This window comes from Cyprinodon tularosa, unplaced genomic scaffold, assembly GCF_016077235.1.
Source record: "Cyprinodon tularosa strain WSP-4 unplaced genomic scaffold, ASM1607723v1 ctg307, whole genome shotgun sequence".
NCBI classification, from domain to species: Eukaryota; Metazoa; Chordata; class Actinopteri; order Cyprinodontiformes; family Cyprinodontidae; genus Cyprinodon; species Cyprinodon tularosa.
In genome coordinates this window covers 1,665,618-1,691,694 of record NW_024039016.1, presented here as the reverse complement: position 1 = coordinate 1,691,694, position 26,077 = coordinate 1,665,618, and the positions used below count along the sequence as shown (strand labels likewise).

At 37.3% G+C, this 26,077-nt stretch overlaps 1 protein-coding gene and 1 long non-coding RNA gene across 2 annotated transcripts in view; one reads left to right on the top strand and one right to left on the bottom strand.

Annotated features, from left to right (window-relative positions):
* nsg2 (neuronal vesicle trafficking associated 2) overlaps positions 1–25,048 on the top strand; it is a 56,087-nt gene extending 31,039 nt beyond the window's left edge. The window contains exons 4-5 of the mRNA XM_038292084.1: positions 16,196–16,306; positions 23,678–25,048. Coding sequence (XP_038148012.1) covers positions 16,196–16,306; positions 23,678–23,869 — 303 coding nt within the window. The 3' untranslated portion in view covers positions 23,870–25,048. The remainder of the gene's footprint in view (positions 1–16,195; positions 16,307–23,677) is intronic.
* The window catches only part of LOC119787978, a 29,207-nt gene extending 3,511 nt beyond the window's left edge, over positions 1–25,696 (bottom strand). Inside the window, exons 1-2 of the long non-coding RNA XR_005281403.1 lie at positions 25,538–25,696; positions 6,494–6,575 (exon numbers count right to left, since the gene is read on the bottom strand). This is a non-coding gene — a long non-coding RNA (uncharacterized LOC119787978). The remainder of the gene's footprint in view (positions 1–6,493; positions 6,576–25,537) is intronic.
* Positions 25,697–26,077: the final 381 nt, after the last annotated feature.

Here is a 26,077-nt window from a genome sequence, read left to right as displayed (position 1 = left end):
CGTATACTTTATGAGTGTTGAAATGAATCTATTGATATTCAGAGGTGAAACAAAATTCTTCTGAGATGCCCTTTAGGCATCCATATTTACTCTATGGTCATGAACCTGCTTTGCTCCTCTGGCTGATCACTAATGTCTATGTGCTAAATATGACTCAGTTAAAGAAGAGTGGCCTGTTTTCTGTTTTTAACAGCGGATTGTGTTTCTTACTGTCAAATAATGGACTTCAACTTTATAACATTCAACCAGATAAATTTCCAGAGCAGCATCAGTTTGCTCTTGTTGGTCTTGATGATACCTGTACTTTGGGGCGTCTCATTAACAGACTCCAAACCGGTTGCCAGTATTCCTGATGAGTATTTGACCAAGTGTATTAAACAGCTCCTGGTGGTACAGTAGGTTACTGGTGGCAGGAAGGCTGAGCTTACTTTTCTTCATGAATATATTGACTCTCAGCTGGGCGTACGATATTTCGTACGATATTAAGATATTTCCAATCGTTGCACGCAGCTATAGCTCCAACTGTACGACCAAACCACAGGGTTTAAAAGTTCACTGCTTACGATGTTTGTTCTTAGACTGTACGGCCCGTAGCTCTGATATAATCTACCTGCCCACACTGCATGTCCAAAATCCACACGTCGAACTCGGCGCTGAGAGATGGTGCTGGTCGGACTCGTCAATCTGGAAGAAGAAGAAGAACTCCCTCGTTTGCACATGTGAGGGTCTCGAGGTTCTGGTAAATCGGCTTGTAGCTCTGCTTCAACAGCAGGATTTGCCCATGAACACCGTACGATGGCCGACTGAATTTCAAACATGTTTGATTTTTTCTCACGATTCCTGATCGGGAGGTGGTTGCAAGTGGCTGATCGGCCCCTGTTATCCCCTTATACTACATGACATCCAAAAAAATTGTCGCATGACAGGAAGACCGGCCTGAAAAGGACAAACAATCCTAAATTGTTTGCCCGGCTTAAAGGGGAACGCTGTTTTCTTTTTTACATTGGCCCCTTGATTTTACGTTTTTACATCATGTTTACTCACCCATATGAGTTTTGTGTCATTTGAAGCTGTTCCGAAGATATTCTGTTATATCAAAGTAACGTCTTCCTATGGGCAACGAGTTGAAGGCACAAACTAAACTGTTCATAATTTATTCTTTATGGTACGCCAGCATTCATAACATGTGGGCGAATCACTGTCCCCCAGACATCCGCGGTTATATATTTTATATTTATATTTTCTTAAAACAGAGTGTGTATGATGTCATCTGCACGCGCCGGCTACCTTTCCTTCATCCTGTCCACTGAACTGCTGCTAGTTTTACTCACATGCCTGGAAGATAGTGCTACCACAGATGATCTCCCTCTCCAAATGGAATTTAGTTTAGTTTGTGCCTTCAACTCGTTGCCCATAGGAAGATGTTACTTGGATATAACCTAATGGAATATCTTCAGAATGGCTCCCAATGACACAAAACTCACATGGGTGAGTAGAACATGATGTAATAACGTAAAATCAAGGGCCAAATGTAAAAAAAATGAAATTCCCCTTTAATGGTCAACTTTATTGTCTGATTATGGATAATGGGATGTCTTTACATTTTTGGCCTCTGATGGATCTCTAAATCTCATAATTTAAACCAATCCATCTCCTACCTCCTAACTTCTGAAGTTTCCCCCCCTTGATTTCTTTAGCTACTGTTTCTTAGCAGAAATCTCTGTCTCTGTCTGTCATTTCTACTTTTACACTGGAAAAAATAGAAATCTAGATAAGTCATTTTCTCCTAAAATAAGTGCATTTGTTCTTGGATTGAGAAGTTAAAAGATACATTTTGACAATGGAACAAGAGAATTTACACTTAAAATAAGAAAACACAACTGCATTGTCTTGTTTCAAGTGCATATTATCTAATTATCTTATTTTAAGAGTAAAAATACTCATTCCATTGGCAAACTACCTCAATCGCTTACTCAAATTAAGGGTAAATACACTTAATTTAAGACATTTTTACTTATTTCTAGATCGTTTTTTCCAGTGTATTAGTCACTTTTCTAGCTAAGCACTTTTCACTTTGGTTTTCCCCTAACAAATGGAGTTTCCCCCTATGCACCCATTCAGCAAAGATACTACTACATGTCATTTTGGTATTTGAAAAATTTGATCTGCTAGCTACTGTACATTAGTTTGAGTTACATTTAAGAGGAAAAAAGTTAAAAAGTTAATAAACTAAGATATAGAGTAAAAAATGTAGGTGCCTGTAACAGAACTGATGCATTAATGCTTTACAATAATGTTCTGACAAAAAAAATAGTTTTTTTCTCTCTGTGAGTGTTTTTTCATGAATTTCTTATCAAAGCACTTTTTTTATTTTTGCTAACATATTAGGGCAAGTGACTGTTTCTTTTTATTAGATTGACCTTAATGTATTCTATCAAAATAAACATATTTTTTTACAAAAGTAATAATGTATTGAGCTCCAATTACGCTCTTAACTTAAAAAGTTAAGATTTTCAAAGTATTTAATTGAGTCCCCTATAAAGCTTTAAAATCATTGACTATAGGGCTGTCAGGGCTCATTGGAAAAGTTTCCGTTTTCTGTAATGGTTTGCAGAAAAAACTGCTTTTAAAGTGAGCTTAAAATTAAAAGTTAATATAGGAAAAAAAAATCATAATTGATAAAATGACAGCGACACAGTTTCTAACAATTTCACAATTATGCAGTTGCTGTTCTGACTTATAGATTTAGAAAAAATTACATTTTCTGAGTTTGATTGAGTTTGATTATCGAAGGTGAGATTTGAAAAGCCTTAAGTAAGTAATGAAAAGATAAAATAGAGTCTGGAATGGTGCAGAAATGTTAAAACTCCCGTTTTAACTGGAAAAAAAAATTGAGTTTTCAGATAAAAATTGTTTTCAGAATGCAAACAATTTTCTAATCATTGTGTAAATTTTACCTTATTATGTATTATACACTAATTCACTGAAGAGAGAAATGTTAGTGCATATTGTAAACCAATATAGCTGCACTAAAGTGTGTTTTCTAGAGAAAAAGACTGAAGGGTCATTAAAGTAATGAAGCTTGTTTTGGGATGAAAACAGCTGTTCGGGGCACAACTTGCAGGTGTTTGCAATATGAAGCAGATTGCATGATTCGTTTAATCTTTTTGTTGCAGCCTTTATACCTAAAAGCTGATTAACATGTCAAAAATGATGTTTAGCGGCTCCTCTGGGACTAATTACTGATTCATAATTAGTGTTGTGTAATAAGAATTAATGCATATTTCATTACATGAACATTTGATTTCCTTTCATTCATTAATTTTTCGTAGGAATATATTTTCATGAGCCCCTGGAGCTCTGAGGTTTGCAGATGTTTGACCTTTAATCATTCTGTAACTGTTAGAGCATTTTTGTGTCTTTAACATTTCCTGATTTGTATTTACACTAATTCTCTTAGCCCACCTGCTGCATGACTGTTTACCCCAGGAGCATTTCCCTCCAAGCAGAGTCTTGAAAATAATGCGACCTTAAACACTGACATAACCCCTTGTAGTTTAGTCTCCATAGTGACTGAGGTTAATTGGAAAGAATTAGCATAATTAGCAGCCATCTTCTGCTAAGTGTTCACTGCATCTCACTACAAAACACCAGAAACCTGAATATGTTTTCCTCATAATTAGGCTATTATACACCAGTTATTTCAACAAGTTATCAAAATATATGTAGGATAAGTGTTTTATTCAGCAGGATTTATCACATATTTATTCCCAGAATTTGTTTAAAATCATAACAAAAATTAAAACCTTTAAGTGAATTCCATTCATGATTTATTAAACCAGTATAGATTCAGTAATGATTAAAGTGAGCTAAACAACACCCCCACACAAACAAAAACACAAAACTCTCATTCTAATTCTACTCTACTACTATAGATTAAGGGGTGGTTTAATCTGTAGCTGTCCTCTCCTTCGGGGAGCAAATGTAAAAAGGGTTTAGACTGTGGATGTTTTTTTTGAAGCCCCTTTTACCCCATGGAGCAGCTTTTTAAAAAGGCTTTCATCAAAGATGCCTAAATGAATATTTGAAACAATCCAGACAAGGTTAAGCCAATTTAGAGAGTACTTTAAAGACAGCAAGTCTGATTAAAGTGATGAACAATCCATAAATCCGTCCATTTTCCGTCACTCTTTTCCCTAACAGGGCTGCGAGGGGTGCTGCCGCCTATCTCCAGCTGCCTATGGGCGAGAGGTGGGGTCCACCCTGGACATTGGCCAGTCCATTGCACAGCAACACAGAGACACACAGGACAAACAACCATTCACTCACACCTACGCAGAATTTAGAGAAGCCAGTTAACCTAACAGTCATGTTTTTGGACTGTGGGAGGAAGCCGGAATACCCGGAGAGAACCCACGCGTGTAAAACTCCATGCAGAAAGACCCCGGGCCGAGAATCGAACCTGGAGCCTTCTTGCTGCACGGCAGCAGTGCTACCCACCGTGCTACTGTGCAGTCAGTGATGGATAAAGTGTAAAAAATAAATAAATAAAATAAAACTATTTAAACCGGATCTTCAATGCCCTGGTCTCAATTCTTAGCTATTGCTACTGAGTATAGTCCCTGTTGTAGCCCTGATGTCAGCTACGGCATGTCAGAGTGGGAATTGTTTTCCTGTAGTCTCTATAAAAGCAAATTAAACCCCCAACATCCACCCTAGTCGACTCTTTAACTCTTGATTAAAACAGCATGTTTGATTTTAAATAAAGTTTTCATCAAACTTCCCCTCTGAAATTGTTTTTGTCTTATAACCATTTATTTTTTTGTCATTTAAAAACAAAATCTGCATCCTAGATATCTCCTAAAGTCTGAAAATATGAACCAATGTTAAGATTTTTATCTTGAGTGTAATTTGAAATATCAGGACATCATATGAACATTTATTTTTTTTAGCAGGGCGGGGGTTAATCCTGAAGTCCAGTGGGGGAACAGTTTGAATGGTTAAATCATTCTTGTCGGGGAAAGGTCCAATCTGAGAGGTTTGAGTGCACCGCTATTGCTTTAAGAAGTCCTCACGGTTAAGGTCTGATTTTCATTAATTTGCTGAATGTGATCCTTGATTATCCGTGTACAAAAAATATTAGGGATCATATGAAGGTTATGTAGATCTCTAGGAATAGCAGGGCAAATCTGGTGTGCAAAAAGGTAGCTCTTCCTGCACAACACATGGATTATGTTAGACAATGCACCACATATCTATATTTATTATGAATCAAATTGACTCATATACGTAGATGACTTACATGTGGTATAGTCTCTTTACAGACATTAGGACTTTAAAGCAGGATTATTTTCTGTTTAATTCAGGATAATCTGTGGAATCCAAAACCCTTACTCTGTAGAAAGTCTTGGTCAGATTAAAAAAAAACTAAATCCAGCTACTCCCTCTGCTGTCATCGCAAAGCAATGGAGGATGTAAAAGTGTAAAATGTTCACACTTTCTGCATATGCACAGTCAGAGTGAGGGAGATTATGTGTTCACACCTGCCAAGAGTTAGGCCTTCTTAAGCCCTGAGTTCAGTGATCCAATAAGTTTTTTTTTTATCAGTAGGATAACAGAAGGAGTTTATTGCATTCTTATGTTTTTACCTAAAATAACTGGTTCTATTTGAGAAAAAAACATTTTGCATGAAAAACAAACAGCTTCTGTCTGTTGTGGGGTAATCAAAGTTGCTGAATAACTTTCTATACTGCTTCTGTGCGAACGTTGGCTGACCTTATTCTGGAGCAGAATGTGGGGTTTCAGCAGAGACATGATGCATCTCGACAGTAGAGTGTTTGTACTTTGCTGCCTGACTACTATAGCCATGCTTGTGTCAAACGGATAAGCTGTCCTCGAGAGTCCAAATCCCTCTCCACAGTCTCCTTGACATCCCTACAGCCTGTCTGAGATACTTTGCTCAGGGGCAGCCGAATCCCAGAACACTGTCTGCTTTGAGACTTTTCTTTGTTTCAGTGAAACAACTGAAAACAAACAGAAACTTTCTTTGCTTAGATAGTTTTTCTGGAAGGGCTACTTTAAACACACAGGAGGAAAACTGGATCGATGAGAGAACTCAAGCTTGGTAAAGGGAAAAGGGATCCATCTTCTGGAACCTTTTTCCAGATCTGGATTAATATGGAAAAATGAAATAGAATGAAGGAAACAGTTCAAATTTTAGGACTTGCTTTGTTATTTTCAATGTTAAAAAGGACAAAAGTACAATAATGCCTGAGGGATGTGACTTATACTGTAGTTTTTACAGTGATTTATAATAAACAGCTATATTTCTCAGGTTGTTTCTCAGGCATCTAAATCAATCTCCCGCTATGATAATGGTCTTCAAGGGAACGCATGCATCTTTGCAATTATGAATGACCAATAATACCTCAGACCAAGCTTATCGTGTAAAATTGTGTTAAAATGTTTAAATGAACTGTCAAAGCACACATACTTTACTCCTTGGTCCAGGTAGCGATACACTATAAGGGCCAACCAGCTCCTCCCCTCAGACCCGGGATCTGATCCCCTTTGTTCTGTGGTGGAGAAGTGCAGAAGCCACTGTCTGTGAAAATGTGAAAAGTTCTAAGAGCTCTTCTACATGTGCAGGGGACTGTTTAACGAGGCTATAGATAAATGGGAATATTTTCTTCCTTTACTGGATATATCACCATGCTTCCCTTTCTGTCTGTCCTCCACCTCACAGCTGCTACCGAAAGAAGAAAGATTGTTCATCTACTCCTGAATCTCTCATGCCCATTCCGTCTGCCTTTCACTTGCTGCTTTATTGTCTTTCTCGCCTACTCTTTCTTATCTCACTTTACCTCCTCTGTCGGTCGGTTTATCGAATAAGTTTCTCTTCATTGTCACACCCCCACCTTTCTTTTCCCCCTTCACACAGGCACACACACACTTCTGTTGAGTGAATATGAGGAGGTGTCTGCTCCTCCATATGGCCTGTCTACGTATAGCAGTCGAAGCGTGGGTGGCGTGTTGCCTCCTAACAAATCACTATGTTAACAAACGGAAGGCAAATCATAGGTGAAATGCTTGGGAAAACTGTGAAGAAGATAATGATTTTGGACCTTTGACTCATCGCTGAGCTATTTGATGTAATCAAAGTCCTTGATTGATGGTAAACAAGCAGGAGGACAGAATAATCTTGATCTTATTTCTTTTCCATGTTTTTACATTTTTATTGGTATATCAACTTTACATTTTCTTATTTTATAGAAACTAAACAACTATGTGTTTATTTCAGTCATTAGGAAGTCAGTATGGCATCTGATATAAAGCATTTGAATGCAGTCTTTTTAAATAAGTTAATTGTAGGATAGATGAGAGTAACCTTGAAAATAAATGTGAAAAACATGAACAGAGTAAGATGCAGTCATGAAAATGGCCAAAATACAGTAGTATAATTTTATTTTATTTTTGTCAAGCCAATCTTGCAAGATAATTTAAACCTCATTTTGGCTGAAATAGTCCAGTAAGATTCAGTCAATTTTTAAAAGTTAAGAGGGAGAGTTTTGATAACCCTAAAAAAAAATCACCAACAGAGAGGTTTAGAGGTTGGATCATGATGCAGGGGTTTATCTTCAGCATATTGTAAATCCAGACTTTAAATTGTTATTATTTAGGGATAAGAATCTATTGAAATATTTAATGAGGGTGAATAATCAGAAGAAATTATTTTTAGCACAACCCTGAAAAACACTTAATAGGTTTTAGAGAAAAGAGTACATAATTACTCTGCACTCAGTTTAACCTTTACTTTTATGCCGATGCTCTATATTAACCTCATCTGCCCCGAGGGGTTCTTCTGACGTTGGTGCTAAAATAACATGCCCAAGTTTAAGTGTTTTTTTATTAGCACTAACAAACTATAACTGAATTATTTTGGTATCAAAAGAAAGGTAACGCTCGGGAGACTCAATCACAGTTATAAGCATGAACACGGCTGCTGTTGTTTAATAGAAAAGTAAGAATAAAAACTTTTTTTTTCTTTCGACAGGTTTATTTTAATGCATTGTGCTTTAGGGAATTTACAGTAATAGTGGGGACAGCTTGCTGACGTATGTTTACACGGTTCTAATGAGTCGGCAAGCAACATTTGTTAAAATCGCCTCGGCTCCGATCGGCTTGCTGTGGGAACACCAGACCCGGGACGACCCGCTAAATTACGTGACACCATTGAGTGCAACGTAGGGACGTCAACACACCGCTCCAGTAGGGTCTGATCTAACAAGCCGAAACAACTCTGTTTTCATTTGATAAACATGGCGCTGAACTGTTAAGAGGGATTTGGACAGATAATAGAGCAAAACAATAAAGCACACTGACTACATCGGGTCTTCCTTACATGTGGCTCTCCATTGTTTACTTTAGTGATTTATGTCACACTGGTGACATAATCATCGCTAACCCAAAGCAAGGGGTTAGACCCAGCTTTTTTACCAATGGGAAGAAGCCAAATGCTGATTGTTATCGGGTCGAGCCATGTTTGAAAAACATGCGATAAAGCAGTATTATCAGGGGGAAAGAGGCTAAAGTGAAACTTTGTCCCCGGTACTAGAAGATGGGGCTCAAGAAGTAAATCACCCCTTTTAATGAATAATTGGTTCCTTTTTTTTATTGATCACATTTTGTGTCTCCACCTACATCTTTGACTACTCATACTGTTACCTGGTATGCTCAGTAGCTCAGTAGGCAGGTGGTGTATGTGTTGATAAAGGTTTGGCAACACCTTAGTGAAGACAAGATATGTTTACGTGTAGTGACTGATTAAAGTAAAGCTGAGTTTGTTTTTTTACCATAGTGTGTGGGTGTTTATGTAAATGTGTCTTCACCCTTTAGATCAACCTCATATTGTGCCTTTATTTTATTCGGAACAATAAAACACAGGAACTGAAGAATACTGCCATATCTTGCATGGAGGAAGTAATCTCTGAGCTGTGCTGGTTATCTGCTGACCTCCTTAGGTTATAGCTGAGATCAGTCAGGTTATGAATAATAGAGAAAGGTCATTTTTTTATCGATTTGTGCTCCACATGACCACAGCACCATCAATAGAAGATTTTAAGCAACTGTTTATTAGTGGTGCAGTGTATTTCTGTATGTTAAAGGTGCTGTTAAGGTGAAGATTGGTTCTAATGGCTAAAAACAGTCATAATTGTGTATCTTTAAATTTAATTTAACAGTTAAACAAGATAAGATGGTCTTCTTCACATTTGTATAATTTGTTATATTTTTGTGCTTTGAATACTTGAGTATGATTGATTAAGAACTGGTAACTTTTTCCCCAATCCAGGACTATGACTAATTTATAAACTTAAGTTATTTTGCAAATCATTCTCAAGTAAATCAAATGAATCTTTCTCCCCTTTATTACTGTGGCACTCATCATTCAGCTATCTACTGTGAGCTATTTATGGTATTTTGTTTTAATTTACATGGAAAAAAAATATTGGATATAATGATGATTTGTTTTAAAGTTACAGCACCTTGAATTTACTGATGTAAATCTTAGTTATTGGATTTTTTAAAGCAATGTTCTGCAAATTAGTTTGTAGCTGTCAGTAAGTTAAATATGTTGTTTGTTATTGTTATTCTAACCAGCTGTTGTAGTGACAAACCTGGTTCCTGCCAGTGTAAATTAAATCAAGGCTTGTGGATATTTCTGTATGCAAACATTTGGTTTATAAACTTTCACTCTTCTCTTGTGTGCATTTTTTTTTTTTTTTTTTTTCAAACTTCTGTTAACAGTAAATTGTCAGGCTCAAAAATTGAGGCTGACAATCAGAGTCAATGCACACTCTGAAAAAAAAAAAAAATATATCAGATCAGCTGACTTTGCAAACCCAATCCTGGATGAAATAAGGAATTGATATAAAACTGGCTTAATATTCCTCAACAAGCAAGGCTAGACATTAATAAATTGGTGCTTCAACTAATTACATTAATCTGTCGATTATTTCTTTACATTAATCGAATAATAATCGGACAGAAAAGTTTTCCTTATAGAAGATTCTTTACAGAGTTTAAACCAGATATGACTAAAACTGTTCCACTTGAGGAATATTGGTAGAGCATATGGATGGACAAAACCAGTTTTTTTTATCTTAAATGCAAAATGTTTATATGGGGGTCAGTCTCAGCTAAAGGCATGTTTTAGAGTTTCTGTACTCCTGTTATGTTTAATCGATTACTCAATCTATGATTATTTCAATATTCTATTAATCACGATTAATCCGATTAATTGTTTCAGCCCTAATTTAAATTTGCAGGTTGCTCAGCTATTGAAAAAAAATATTTTGGACCTTAAGAGGAAATTCACAGATGTGACACAGAACATTTGTCAGATATCTTGGTACAGTGTGTACAGTACATGTGGGTAAACCTATAGATGACATGAGAAACCTTATTCTTACTGGTTTAGATTAAATTGATGTTAAACCTTAAGTCCTGTTTTATAGTCATTATTATATTGAGAAGTTATTTAAGGGGAAGTTAAAACTATTGGTTGCCTTCAGGCAAAGAACTGGGAATGAAAACTCCGCTGTGTAAGCACCTGCCGGAGGCAGTGGCTTTCATTACAGTAATGACTTTAACCCAGCGTGTTATGGTCGATTTTCATCCTAAAAATGGTTTTAATGTCTAATAGCTAAAGGCCAGCAATGAGTGAATCGGAAAAAAATAACCAAAGCCTCGTTTGTTTAAATTTTTTAATTTTTGTTGTTTTAGAATTTTAATTAAAAATATATTTTCATTTTGAAAGAGTTATGGAATAATACATAAAAATACTAAACAGACAGGATAACCTCACACAGCTCCCAGTTATGTCTAAAACACAATACAAAGAAGTGAAAAGATTTTAAATCCTATCCCGGTCTTTTTCAATCTAAATATACCTAGATAAGTCCTAATATGAATACATTAACTCAGAACGCTAATGTCTTAGAATAGATGCATACTATATCTCAAAATATTACTATACATCTAATAATACATGATATATTTTTTTTTTGAAATTGTAAGAATAAACAAAAATATCCTCTGTATGGTAGGGTTGTCACGATACTAAACTTTTCAACTCGATACCGATACTAAGGAAAATATTCGATACTCGATACCATTTTCGATACCACAAGGATAAAAACAAAGACTCCAAAAGTCTACAGAAATATTTTCATTAATAAATAAAATACAATAAATAAACACAATAAAGGTTGTATGCTGTGCACAATATTAAGCAAGCTTGATAAAAAACTTAGAAAACTCAAATTAAGTGTTCCTTCCTTGTTTATGCTTTGCACACATAACAATGACACTAGCCAAACCAGTTAAGAAACAAAAATAATTCTCAGCGGCTGCACCTGTTACAGAAAAAAGTCTGAAACTGAAAAGAGCACAGAATTATTCAATCACACAGTGTTCTGAAAGTGCATTGTCCTCTATTCTGCACTTTAGATGAATGACTGCTTAGGTGCCACTGGTGACGGCACTGTATCGATACTTTTAAAAACGAGTATTGTATCCGGATACAACATTTCAGTATCGATACTTTTTTGAGTTTCGATACTTTTGACAACTCTACTGTATGGCCATCTGGCTACCTGGTGCAGGGAGAACAACCTGGAGCTCAAAGCTCTAAAAACAGCAGAGATGGTTGTGAATTTCAAGAAGAATTCAGCCCCAGCTATGCCCATCACCCTCTGTGACTCCACAATTGACACTGGGAAGCCTTTTTGTTCCTGGGAACTATCATCTCACAGGACCTAAAGTGGGAGCTGAACATCAACTCCCTCACCAAGAAAGCTCTGCAGAGGATGTACTTCCTGCAGCAGCTGAAAAAATTAAACCAGCCATGTAGCATCACTGAATCCATCCTCACCTCCTCCATCGCCTGCTATGCTGGTGCCACCGCCACGGACAAGGGCAGACTGCACCGGGTCATCTGATCTGCAGAGAAGGTGCAATCTTCCATCTTTTCAGGATCTGTATGCCTCCAGGACAGGCATGCAGGGAAGATTGTGGCTGATCCCTCGCACCCCAGCCACAAACTATTTCAGTCACTTCCCTCTGGCAGGAGGCTGCGGTACATCAGGACCAAAACCTCACACCACAAGAAGAGTTTCTTACCATCGGCTACCAGCCTTATCAACAAGCCCCAGAGACCCCTGTGACATTGACACTGCCCCTCTCCCTCCCACGTTTGCGGTGATTTAATGAATTTAGCGTTAATCAGTAAAAAAACAATAACATTTTTTGGTGCGATCACCAAAATATATAACATATTCTCATTATCAGTTCGTATGAAATCGTACGAAAAGTTATGCACACTATTTCGTACGTTTTGGACGTTTTTCCTCAAAAACCCAGATCAGTGCGCATGCGCTGGCAGACAGAAAAAAAAAGCAGATCCGCGGACGGACGTAAAACTGGGAAAAACAGTGCAATAGTCACTTATTCATGTCTCTAACTACGTTGCTTGCTGTTTTATATCTTAGGGTTAGGGTCAGGGTTAGGGCTAATTGTAATTTATATTCTATGTTCTTGAATGGGGCAGAAGATGCGCATGCGTATACGATGAAAAAAATTCATACGTACTCATAATGAGAATACACTGAAATATAATAACACTTCACTCCGGACATCTTCCGGCAGAGACGTCACGGATGCGGTAAGCCTAGCGACATTCTCCCCACTGTACAAGCAAAATCAATGGAAGCTTCTAGACACATCTGCAATCAACAACAATTATTGAAGATTTCGAGAGGACTTCACCATTGAAACTCACCAGAGCTATAGTTAAACTGACAATGCCTATGCGCATGGCAGTTGGAAGTTGTAATACATCGGGTAAAAATGGAAAAAATGTGTTATTTCACCTTTCTGATTCCTGATCCTCCACGGACGGTTCATTGTTGGATTGCCAACTTGAAGAGAGAGGATTTGCCATCGAACTTCTGGCCAGAGATAAAACACGTAATATGTAGCCAACATTTCGAAAAAGAATGTTTTCAAGATTACATGAATAATAGCACATTGTGCACCAGATACAGCACTGGGACTTGCTCAACAGCCGATACTGTACCATGACGTCACAAACCTGCAGGTGGCAGCAGTGTTCTTTGACAAACAAATGAAAATTACTCTTAATTAAAAACACTTTACTATTGAACGGTATTAATTTCATATTTAAAGTACTTTCAGAAGTTTCCTTTTTAATATGACCGGACTTTTCCTTTAATTTTTTCTTTCCTTCAGATGTACGCCTACGTACGGCTTTTGTTAAGTATGCCCATCATTTAATAAAGCCATTAATTTACCATTTGACATGAACACAATTAAGTCAATTTCAGCCAAATCTGCTCTGGTTGAAGTGAAAAATCCCCCCAGCCACTTATAGCTGGAGTTTATATTTATACACAGACAGTAAACATGCTGCTTCCTCAGTTATCTTTGAAGCTTTACTGTAATCCCTCTTCATGATAAAATGTTTCATTTCCATCATTATTGATCGATTTCAAAAGAAGCCCATTCAGAGGGTCTTAATCAGTCAGTTCCCGTCTGCTGCAGTTTCAAAGGAAGGGTCGCAGTGACTTTAACTGCATCCTTTTAATATAGGTACCTTGTGATGTAATTTAGCAGAAGTGTCGGAGGCAACCGAGGGAGAAAGCTGTGTCCCTCAGTTGACACGGGGTAAACAGTCACTTAGCATGCGTGTCCCTGTCCACCCTCATAATGCTGCTGGAGACTGATGATCTCACTTGTATAATTGCTCTGACATCTCACTGTGACAGATTGTGTGCTGAGCAGTAATCCGAAATGGCTTCAGCGCTAGTCAGGAATGGAAAACAAGACATTAGGAATATTCATCCTACATGGAAGATTTGATTATTCAGCTGCCTGACGATTAAAATCAAATGTTGCATTTCATCTTTGAGTGAAAAGATACAGCCATACACTAGCACTGCACACATCCCTAAAGCTATCCTTTGAATGTGATTTGCATAATTCCAATTTAAAGCTCACTCTAAATCACTAAATCAGGATGTCAAATTGGAAATATAAAGGAACATTCCCTCTTTCATGTTAATATGACCCACTGCAGCATTGTCTTGTCTGTCAGAAAAAATTAATCTTTCGACACTTCAGCTACATTCGCATCATTCAGAAATATATGCATTTCCATATTTTGTTATTTGACTCTTGCTGGGTGGTGATTTGTCTGATCTGGAGAAATGTGGCCGCCTATTGTAAAAAGGGTTGATTGTAATATTTTATTTTTTGCAAATAACTGGCAGTGATAGCAATTTTGTTGCAATGACTAAATAATTCAACCTTAACATTATCCTTCAGTAAATGCATACCAATTTCCAACTTTGTTATTATGTCTGGGTGCTTGTGTGGTCACAAAGCCTGGCAGGGAGACATTAAAGTCAGAGATATGATCCTGCAGCCAAGTTTCAGTAGAGCAAATAATACTGCAATGCCAGATGGCTAGGAGTTCTTCAAAATTATCTCCTAAAGATATCATATTTTCTATAAAGATTGGTAAAAGAAAATCCTCAATTTGCCAAGATTTTCTCTTCTCCTTTCTCCTGCTTGGCATCCTCATCCTCTCCTTTTCAACTCAGCTGGTGCTCGCAAAAGAAGTTTATTATTTAAGCTTGTACGATGTTAATGAGCTGCTTCCGGTGTGTAAAAAAAAAACAACTTGCCATGGTTGCTGCTGTTACAGGTCATAACAAATATCCAAACATGAATGTACTGGCAAAAATCTTTTTAGCTGCGCAGCATCCAACACTAGAGGCAAAGAACATCGGAACAAATAAGCTCTGATTGACAAATACAGGACCTAAACCAGGTCCTGCATTTGTCTTTGTCTTTGTACTGAATTGTGCTCTACAAATAAATTTGCTTTTCCTTGCCTAAAGTTCTCTCTAAAATATAACATCAGAATTATGCTAGCAGAGCAACACCACATGCACCTTAAGCAATGCAGTTCTAGCATGAAGGTATAATGAAGATTATTGATGCTCTTGGTTTTTCATACTTCCATTTTCCATCATTTCTGTCCACCTTGTTCAATTAAGGTATTTTCATGACTATAAGGCGCACCGTACTAAAAGGCGCAGTCTCAGTTATATGTGCCATTATTGTACTTAACACACACATAAGGCGCACCGGACTATAGGGCGCGGGTTTTATATACAGGTACATGTCCTCTATTACGTTGAAATACCTCTACTGCGTATTTAAAAATAGAGCGGGGGCAAAACTGAGTATGTTTGTGCTTTATTCATGTATTTATTACAAAGTATTAATCAAACCTGGGAGCTGGCCGTGAGACAGACACATCGCTGATGACAGAGCGCTGTGATCACTCCTCTGAAACAGTTTATTGACGCATCAATTAACTTAAAATGCAGAAATCTGCCGGCAGAATATGTTCGCTTTTTTTATCCTGGTGCCTGCAGTTTAGATTGTACCAGTTAGTTCTGACGTGCGGCTGAAGCAGCTTTGCTGCTCTCGCTGCATGGTGCAAAAGTGTGTCTGACACTCGTTGGGCGGAGCTGCTCTATGCTTTACGTGGTATCAGTACTGTAGCTCTCTGAAATATTGAGATTTCAATCATCTAGAAAACTACTTTGTGCAGTTTCTAAAGTAACTTAACAAAATACATTAAAAGGATTAGGTTAATATTTCCCGAGATTAAATATTCAAGTTCTGCATATATACAGATACATTTTGCAATGTAGGAGTGCTGGACTATGAAACAACAAACCAGCAAAATCAAAACAAGATCATTAAAAAGATATAAGCTTTCTTTCAGTTTTACCTCCTATATTTTATGTCTTGTATCTCCCTGAACCATGTAATTGTGGTAGTAACAGCCATCTGGTTTATATATGTGACCCATCTGGAAAATTAATCATGTAACTAAACAGAACACCTTGCCTCAAGGAGCCATTGACCTCAGTCAGCAACATCTTACCATTTATAATGACACCACACAGAGACATTGTGGTGTACATACTCCATCTTTCTCACTGTCAAACCCCTGACACTGAACCGCATACTGTATAAACACCAAACCTTCCATTCCACTCTGACAGACACAATGACCATGTGTTTGTCTCTCCTCCAGGTGACAATTCTGATCATCCTGGCCTTGGCCTTCCTTGCCTGCATCGTGTTCCTGGTGGTTTATAAAGCTTTCACTTACGACCATGCTTGCCCAGATGGATTCATATATAAGGTAAGAGATTTATTTGGCCCATACTTCAGTTTATATCTTGTCATTACATTTGTCCAAACCTGACCCACCAAGCAAAAATTGGTTGAAAAGACATAGCAAAGACAACATGATCTACGTCCAAATGTTTAAATTTGGTTGAAAAGTGAGATAAAAAGCTGTAAATTTCAGATTGTTGAAAAGACTTTAAAAACTGGGTTTGCAAAGTCTTTTCAGCATCTATTATTGGACTAAATTGGAAAAAAATTGATCAACCAGATATAGCCAAATACTTAACATCTATTTTGGACCAAATCAAGACTATGACGGACCGACCAGATTTAGCCTAAAAACCAGCGTCAATATGACATCTGGTGGTTTGGGGGGACGCAAGTCAGGCAATAAAGCAATTAACCAGAATGGACAGTATGTCAAAGATCAGCTGCTTGTGTTTTATTTTTCATCATAAAATCAAACTTTTTTTCCATTAAAATCTTTTTTTTTTAAAGTATGTGGTAGTTGAATACTTTTGAACTGGATTATAGTATGATAAAATACCTCAACTATTAAACATTTTTAGGGGAAAAAATTGAAAAACGTCAAGAAATATCAGACACAGTGACCTTTGAGTACCAACAAATGTACAAGTTGGTCTTATCATGGAAAACATTTGTAGCGATATTGGTCAGTTTTACTTCTGGTGGAATGGCCCTTTCTCCTTATATTGCAGACGCAGTACCCATTTGAATCGTTGTTTTTCAGGAAGAAATGTGGTCATATTCTGAATGAATTTATGCTGTTATTAGCGGATACTTATAAGTTTGGTCAAATTGAATTAAAGAAAACCAAAAACCAAGTGTAACAGTTAAAACTAAGAACTAAACTGAGAAGTTTTTAACACACACGATTTTAAGGGAACATCAAGGGACTGGGACTGAACAGCTGTGTATCAGTCAGAAACCACTGTGGTAAATGATAAATCGCCTGTATTTCTATAGAGCTTTTTCAAGTAAGGAGTCTTGACCAAAGCACTTTAGACTACATTCAGTCATTCATCAATTAATGCACACACTGAAGGTGGCAGGCCTCATTGTAGTCACAGCTACCTGGGGCTCACTGACAGAAGCAAGACTTCCATACACAGGTGCCACCAGGCCACTGACCACCGTCAGTAGGCAATGAGGGTTAAGTGTCTTGCCCAAGGAAATAACAACACTGAAAGCAGGAACTTGAACTTGAACAGTCAACCTGTAGGTTGCAAGGCCAACTCCAGCATCCAATTCCACTTTCACCCACCAATCAGTAAGTTTTACTGAGGGTAAAAAAGAATAGATCAATAGGGAGCATAAAGAGTGAACTCTGGAGGACTGGTGGAGGTTCACGTTGTCTGATGGGTCAAGATTAACCTTCTTGCAGAGTGAGGTGCACAACAGGGTCAGGAGAGAGGCAGGTGGATTGATGCACTCATACACACTGTACAGGAAAGCAACATTATACAGAAAGAATTAGGTCACCTGAGTAACTGAATATACTGATTGACCTTATTCTAGCTGTCAATAGGTTTTCTCTTCCCTAATGGTACCGGCGTATTTTAGGATGGCAATACCTAGATTCACCTGGTTCAAATTGTCAAAGATTGGTTTATGGAACTTGAGACATTACATTAATACATGACTCGACCACCAGCAACTCCAGACCTCGAACTTAGCATTTGATTAGACTCTTCCATTGTTAATCTTGGTGTAAGATAAATGCAACACAGAATGGAAGTAATACATCTGAATTAAGCAGAAGCTTATCAAAACACTGCAATAGTGAATGCTTGCTGTAATCAAAGCTAAAGGTTGTCCACTTAGTTTGTGACTTTTATTTTTGGCTGGGCAATGTACTGTATTTTTCTGTCTTCTTTTTCTTTCTGTGTTTACAGGAACAAACACAAACAAAGTGTGAAATGGGGCACCAATCTCTTAACAGATCAAGAAAAATACAGTAAGATATTTTAGTAGAAAAACAAAGCTTCCATAAAATAAATTCGGTAAGGAGAGATCTCCTGTTAACTCACAGGGGATAATTGAACTAGGAAAAACACTTTATTGATACCCTGGAGAGAACTTGCTTTATTTGTTTTGTCCAGTTCTGTTCTAGTAATCCTCTTCTAATGTAAAACTTGAAAAGGCTATAGTGAAAAGTGTAAATGTCTGAGTGCAAAAATGATTGTTAAAGGAGAAGTTCGGTTTTTAACACTTTTAGCCCATTTTCTGTAGTGTCCAGGATGAAATCGAATGATCGACACCAAAATTTTGACAATTGGTCCTTTCTCTGCTTTTTGGCTCATTTAGAATCCACCCCTGGCTGCTTTAGAATGGCTTCCATAGAGCATGTCCGATAATGTCCTTAAAACAACCTTAAACGTTCTTTTTTTTTAATATGCTACTCACCAGGTCGTCAGCGCTGTTCAATGACGTTCCAAAAAAAGTTTCGTAAAGAAAAAACGTTCCTGTAGTGTTTTATTTAGCATTTTGTAAATCCCATTGAGTTCTGTTGGAATAGTCAATATTCCCCTGCCACCGGAAACGGAAATGGGGCCTGTTTACACAGTTGTAGTCTTTTCGCTTCACTCTGTGTACTCCGACGTCGAGAATCAAGAATCCACCTTTCGTATTCCATTTTCAGAGTTTTTTAAAGTGTTTAACAGAGACGTTAGCACCTCGACGTCGGAAACGTTTTTTCTTCACGAAACTTTTTTTGGAACGTCATTGAACAGCGCTGACGACCCGGTGAGTAGCATATTTTAAAAAAAGAACGTTTAAGGTTGTTTTAAGGACATTATCGGACATGCTCTATGGAAGCCATTCTAAAGCAGCCAGGGGGGGATTCTGCATGAGCCAAATAGCAGAGACAGGACCAATTGTCAAAATTTTGGTGTCGATCATTCGATTTCATCCTGGACACTACAGAAAATGGGCTAAAATTGTTAAAAACCGAACTTCGCCTTTAAGTAGAGATAAAAAGTAGTATGAAGAGGAGCATTATGATCTACAAAGGAGGTCTTCAACAGGGTCCGCGACCCATAGGGGTCCACTGAGGTACTGCATGGGGCTCACAAAAGTTTTGGTTGATTAGACTCTTTTTATATTCCCCCTGCAATTTTTTCCACTAATTGAAATGCCTTTAAATATACATTAACATGAATTCAACACACTGTAGTAAACAGATAAATGGAGGCAGAAGATGTTGTTCAGTCATCAATGCACACATTCAGCGACACACAGGAGCTCTTTCAAGCTGGGCACCGTTTCATACACAACACCTGTCCCATCAACCAGGAATCCGAATCAGAAATACTTTAATAATCCCAGGACAAAATTACTTTCATTACATGACCCCAGCTGTAAAAGAGTGACAATAGAACCAGTTTGATATAACACAATTTCATACAAATATATAATTAAGGGTCCCCGCTCCATCTCGCCATCAGTTTGGGGCTTCTTGGCCTAAAAAACGTTGAAGACCCCTGATCTACAAGATATAAACTTTGGAAAATATGCTCGGAAGATTTTAAAATAAAAACATCCTGGTAAAATAAAAACCACATACTCAAAAACGACCTTTGTGAGTAAATTACCCTAATAGTCATTTTCGTGATGTTAATTTGTCACACTGTACATTTAGCCTGCAGAATTGTCCCTGAACAAGGCCCTCTATTCTCTGTGCACTTGACTTCTCCATCTTTTCCTTGTCACCTATCTAAATAAAGAAAAAATGGTGAGTTAAGTCCCTTATGGGAGCAGAGAGAAAAGCTGCTGGCCCACTTATATTTTCAGATTCAAAATTACAGGAGGCTCTTCTTATTTTATTGGCAATCATCAATCAATCACAAATGTTCTTGTGGGTTTGTGTAATCAAGCATAATTTGCTTAAAGCCAAATAAATCTGCTGTAAAATTTTATCAGCTATGTTAATTATGGAGAGAAAGAAAAAAGATAAGGCCTTGTAGCTGTTTCATGATAACCGTCATATACTTTTTTTTCTTTTTCAGTGGCTAAGGTCATAAAGCAAATTGCCAAAATGTTTAGTACTGCACATAAATGCATGTACAACGTCCCCCTCTCTTGGCTTCTCTTAATGTTAAAGTTACTTTGCCATTGAAGAGGTCACCTTGAGAGTTGCTCATCAAACCCTGGCTTTGAAGTGGAAAATATCGGGTTATAGACCTCCTGTTAGGGACCAAACTTAAATAAGGACAAAAGGTGTTCAAAATTTGAAAAGTGCTTTCATTTAATTGTGTAAAAATGGTTAACAAAGGCTCAAAAGCAATACAAAATAACTTAAATACAAAATAACATGAATCTGGGCCCAACTCAACTGAGGATCCAAATCAAACAAAAAACTGACCTGCAAACAAAGAACTAAAGGCTGCTTAAAAAGGGATGGAGTAACCCAAGTCGACAAAATGAGGGAAGCACAACATAACAAAAGAACCAATAAATACAAAATTAACCATTCTGTGAAACAAATAAAGCAAAACTAACTTTTACTTAGCAGAAACAATTAGTGAATATTTAAGTGACAAACTAATTGAAAACTTCTTGAAGCAAGTCTCTTCCGTCAGTCTTTCAAAAATGGTACGCTGCAGGTTTCCTTCTCCAGCTGGTTTGCATCAGCAGCACCTCAAACAAAAGAACAAGTGTAAATAAACCATTCAGACAGACATTAACTAAAGTGTGCACCCATTAGAAAATACCTGTCTAAAATAACCAACTTAAACATAAATTGTAATATAATATAAAGCAAGAAAAGAAAATACTAACACGATGTGGTGGTGGGAGGATCATCCACCACACCTCCATATCCAGATTAAACATGTATGACTACCGTACATGTGTCAGAGACAAAGATGGTAAATACAAACACGTACTTTTTCACACATGTTTTTCTCTTCTCACTCATTTATTTGATTGTTACTTTTCCTCAACCAAATACTCTTAATTGCATAAGGATTTTTTGTTTGTTTGTTTTGTTACTGCAGAAAAGATACAAAAACAATGCTCTTCTCCATTTGCACTGAATAGTTAACCAATACCAAGTCCTAATTAAAAACAGAATTGCCCTGTCAATTGAAAGGCTTCTGTTATAGTCTTCCAAATAATGAAAGATTGATTTTTTTTACCCACTCCAATCTCTAAATCCAACATATGATTAGAAACTTTTTTTAAGGCCTACTTAAAAAATAAAAAATAAAGATTAGGGATATATGGCAAACAGATACAATGGGAGGACTAATTAGGTGATAGGGAGCAGGTGTAGACAGAAGTAACTAGAAGTTAGCTATGGAAAAGGAGACTTGCACAAGGGGGCAACACAGAGTAACTCAAAAGATACAAGACTGCTTAAATATAACACAGATTGGAAATAGAAACCAATGAACAAGAAAACACAGAATAAAATAACTCAAAGTGAAACTAAAAAACTTAAAGATAAACTGAAACAGAAGTCAACAATGGGCACAATCATGACAACTACACATTACAAAACAATCTTAATTGAACAGGTGGACTACTTTTTTATTTCTTAGATCCAGGATTCCTTATTGTTATTGGTGAGCTGGATTGCTCACATATAAATATATAACACCTTTTTTGGAGCACATGAAGGAGATTTAGTTAACAGAAAATCCCAACATTAAGTTACAGTAAGAGCCAGTTATGTTTAGACACACTCTCAACTACATACATGTTATTTTGTCCTTTAGATAACCTGAAGACATCTTATTGCCTCAAATGATCTCTGATGCTGACTGTATCGTGACCAACATTGAGGCAAAGTGGTTTGGCTCAGTCTATGACTGTTAAACCTCTCCCTGGATCCTTTCTAAAATATACCTCCATTTTCTTTAAGACTAACTTTCCTGCTGGTGTGAATTCTGGGGATACTGGACCACCACCAGACAATTTAATCCTTTTATAAACACCTAAAATAAATAAGAGGATCAAATATGTGTTCATGCACATTCTAAGTCATTAGTGCAAGTCATTGGTTTATTGTCGTCAACATTTTATCCAGATACTAGCAGTCTTCAAAATGTGCTTATTTTTAATCTTTACCCTGTTGTAGGTCCTCTGTATACCAATCATATTAGTTATGTATAAATATTGACAGGATATGTAAAAGAAAAAGTGATTAAGCAAATCTGCAACTTAACAAATGTTATCCCTGATGCCATTCATGGTGTACCCAGGATTTGATGTACTCTGGCGTCTCACAGATTCAGTTCAGGACAAAAAAGAAATATAAATCTATCAACTTCAAGATTTGCAGTTGAAAATATTAGCGTCCACTCTCCTTTTCAAGTTGAGTCTTGGTTATTTGAGAAAAACGACAACTAACGCCTTGAATTATGACATTTTCAGTTAAGGGAAGTGGCTAGGAAGTATATATTTTAAGCTGCTTTGGCATTTAGTTGATCAGCTATTATTGCTATTTTTCATGTTCAAAGTTGTTCGTAGATCTTGGTTGTGAAGGCAGCATTTCTTATCAGTTCCCTTTCTTTGGTGCACTTTCTCTTTAAAGTACTCAACGTTTGAAGCAAAAATAACATAATACATAAACACCTCATCTATCTGACTGTTTAGAGTTGGTGGCTGTATAATAAACCTATTTTCTTCGATACCTTGTAAATAACCAGCTAATATTATAATAGGCAGCAAGAGTATACTGACTTACGTACAATGTACAGTCAGGGGCGGATTAAGGAAATTTGGGGCCCTAGTCAAAGACAGGCAGGGGGCCCTCTGAACTAAGAAGACAACTCATAAAACAGACCCACTATACAGATACAGAAATTTTAATGGAATAGACAAAAATGTTTTGTTCTACGTTTTGTCCCTCTCTACTTGTCCCTTTTCTTGTCGTTTTCCTCTCTATATTTTCTTTTGTCCCTTTTTCTTTTCATATTGACAATGTGCTCAGCTGACATTTCGTGCTATCTCAAAAAGAATGAAAGATTTTTTTTCCGATCATTACTTAGCTGATTCCTCAGTCCTTTTCATTGTAAGCCATAATCTGCTTATCTGTTCTCCATTTAAATTTGAATGAGATAATAGCTGCATTAATTACAAATGTACTTGCTTTGGAGAGCAGATTTTGGGCTTTTATATGTTGTCACCAAACAGGGCATTTTAGTGAAAGGATCTTTATCAAAAGCATAATTAATGTGCACAAATAAGTAATAGCTGGATTAATCATACATGTAAAAGGAGTTTTATTTGGCCCCCAGGAACTTGGTTCCCTGGGAAACTGTCTAGTTTTGCCTAATGGTAAAGCCGCCCCTGTGTTCCATGCAAAAGTGTAAGATTAAAACAATTAACCCTTAAATTTTCCCACCTTTTCTTACAGCACAAGCGGTGCATCCCTGCTTCACTCGAGGCTTACTATGCCGCTCAAGATGCCAATTCAAGGGGTCGTTTCTACACGGTGATCAGCCACTACAGTATGGCTAAGCAAACCACCTCCCACTCTGTCTCCCCCTGGCTGCCCGGAGGGGCGGCGGGGCACGAAGCTAAACCGCCGAGTGGTGAGGGCCACTGAGTTCACCAAATGGTTGCTGGTGTAAAGAAAACACACGAACATAAAGATACAACTATGTGAAACAAAATGAAGGTAGATTAGGATCCAGAAACACATGTTGGTAAATATTTAGAAGTCTAGGCAAAAGAAACAACAAGTATAGAATAAAATCATGCATGCAGACATTGAGTCAGCGTAGATTTAGGTCATCCTGATCATTGCAACAGCTGCTAGTGAACAAAGATAACTGAACTTCCTCTCTTGGTTCTTAAAGATTTTGCTTCTTTATTTAAATAAAGTACTGGGAGTTCAGTTGTCTTTCATTTCAGCTCTGTGGACATTCAGACATGCAGAGACATGCTTAGTTCAATTCATACAAAGGCACATTTTGTTCACTACCCTTTCTTCTAATTTGTTACTCGTTGTCTGCTTCTTTTTACTGTAACTTATCAATGCTTTTGTAAGTGATTGCCATTATTTGTAAAAAATAAAAATAAAAAACACCAGTTGCAGGGAAATGTTATATTTCCTTTAGTTCAGATGCTGTCATCCTTTAAGTGTTACATATAAGTATGTAAGTGTGCATATATTTCCTCACATAATATCTTTTTTCCTTCTTTTCTTTCATAGATTTTAAGTGTTTTTTAATGAATCTCTCCAGCACTTCCACCTTCACCCATAACACCTATATCGTTTCCAACTGAAGGCCATTTATGAGTCTGACGATGCCATTTTATAACATATACAAAACGTTAATTTTCAGTGTACTGTGCCATAAATTCCCCTGTTTAGTTAAGCTGTACATAAAATTTAGCATTGAGATTAGCTTTGTGTTTACGCGCCGTAGTAGCAGGTTTCTCTTTAGAGATTTTGATTAGATCTTTGAACATTTTTCTGGTGTTGCCAGCCTTGTAGCCTTTGGGAACATAGTGTTTTAAAAAGGAAATTTTCTGTACATCACTGTCCCTCACCAAGATTCTTCAACTTTGTAGCATTATGTTTATAGATGAGCTTCAACTGCAGCTATATTTTCTGTATTGCCTTTTTTCCACTCCTTATTTTTAAACTGGATATGTTATCAAAGCACTTCAGTAAGATATTGTAATGTCATCAAATGTATTGATACCTGGTGTAATTTCTCAGTGTGCCACCTTGTCTCTGCTCTTTGTTGAATTGAGAATAAAAAACCTGTGACCTGTGCTGAGCGTCTGTCAGTCCCACTTACATTTTTTTTTTCTAATGCAGCCCCAAAGCAGTTCAAAGTGATCAACAGTGTCTCTTTGTTGTTTTTCTTTCTCTCTGGCATGTTGTTTTATTTAGATAGTAACACTCTCAATTAGAGTTCTGGGGTCCATAATAATGAGGATCTGTAAATGACAGATCAGAGAACATAAAAAAAAACCCTGCATGGTTTGTGTTTCTTACCCCAAGATCTAATTTTCACGCATTTAAACTAAGAATATTGGATTACATTTTAATATTACTCTGCCTTTTTCTACATTTTCATGTGATTTTTTTCTTATTCTTGCAATATTAGTACTGCCCAAGAGGTAGTAGAGAGGCTAAGGCAGTTTCTTATTGGTTTTAATGATACATGCTAATAAATGATTACAGTACTGGTAGCCTACAGGCATTTGTCACTATAGCCTCGCCTTTGGGTTGAAAAAAACAACTCACTCAGACACATACCTCTATAACGGTCAAAGTGAAAAAGATGCTGCATGCCCAGAGAACAAGCAGGAGTCCGAGCTGGGTTAGGGAATCCGATCAAAACCGGAAGGCTCAGAAGTCCAGGAGTCTGAAGCCCGATCAGAACAGGAACAGGCTGGTTCACTGTTCCAGGAGTCCACAGAGAGTTCAGGCAGAACGTTCAGGTGGGAACGGGCAGGCTATGTGGATCAGGAACACTATGAAACGCTAAAAACCTGTCTCACCACTGGCCCCCGAGAACGTGAACATTAACTATAACATCGGTGATAATCTCACATCAATAATCTGGCCCTGATAGCTTGGACTGAGTTTTATATAAATAAACAGAAGCAGGTGGATTAGTGAGTAGTAATCTGAACCAGGGCAGAGTTAGGCAGGTGGATGAAATGAGCAATTAGGCCATGGTCATGACACTTTGGCTACGTTCACACTGCAGCCTGAAGTGACCCAAATCCAATTTTTTTGCCAATATGCGACCTGGATCTGATCTTTTCATGGCTATCTGAACAACACAGATCC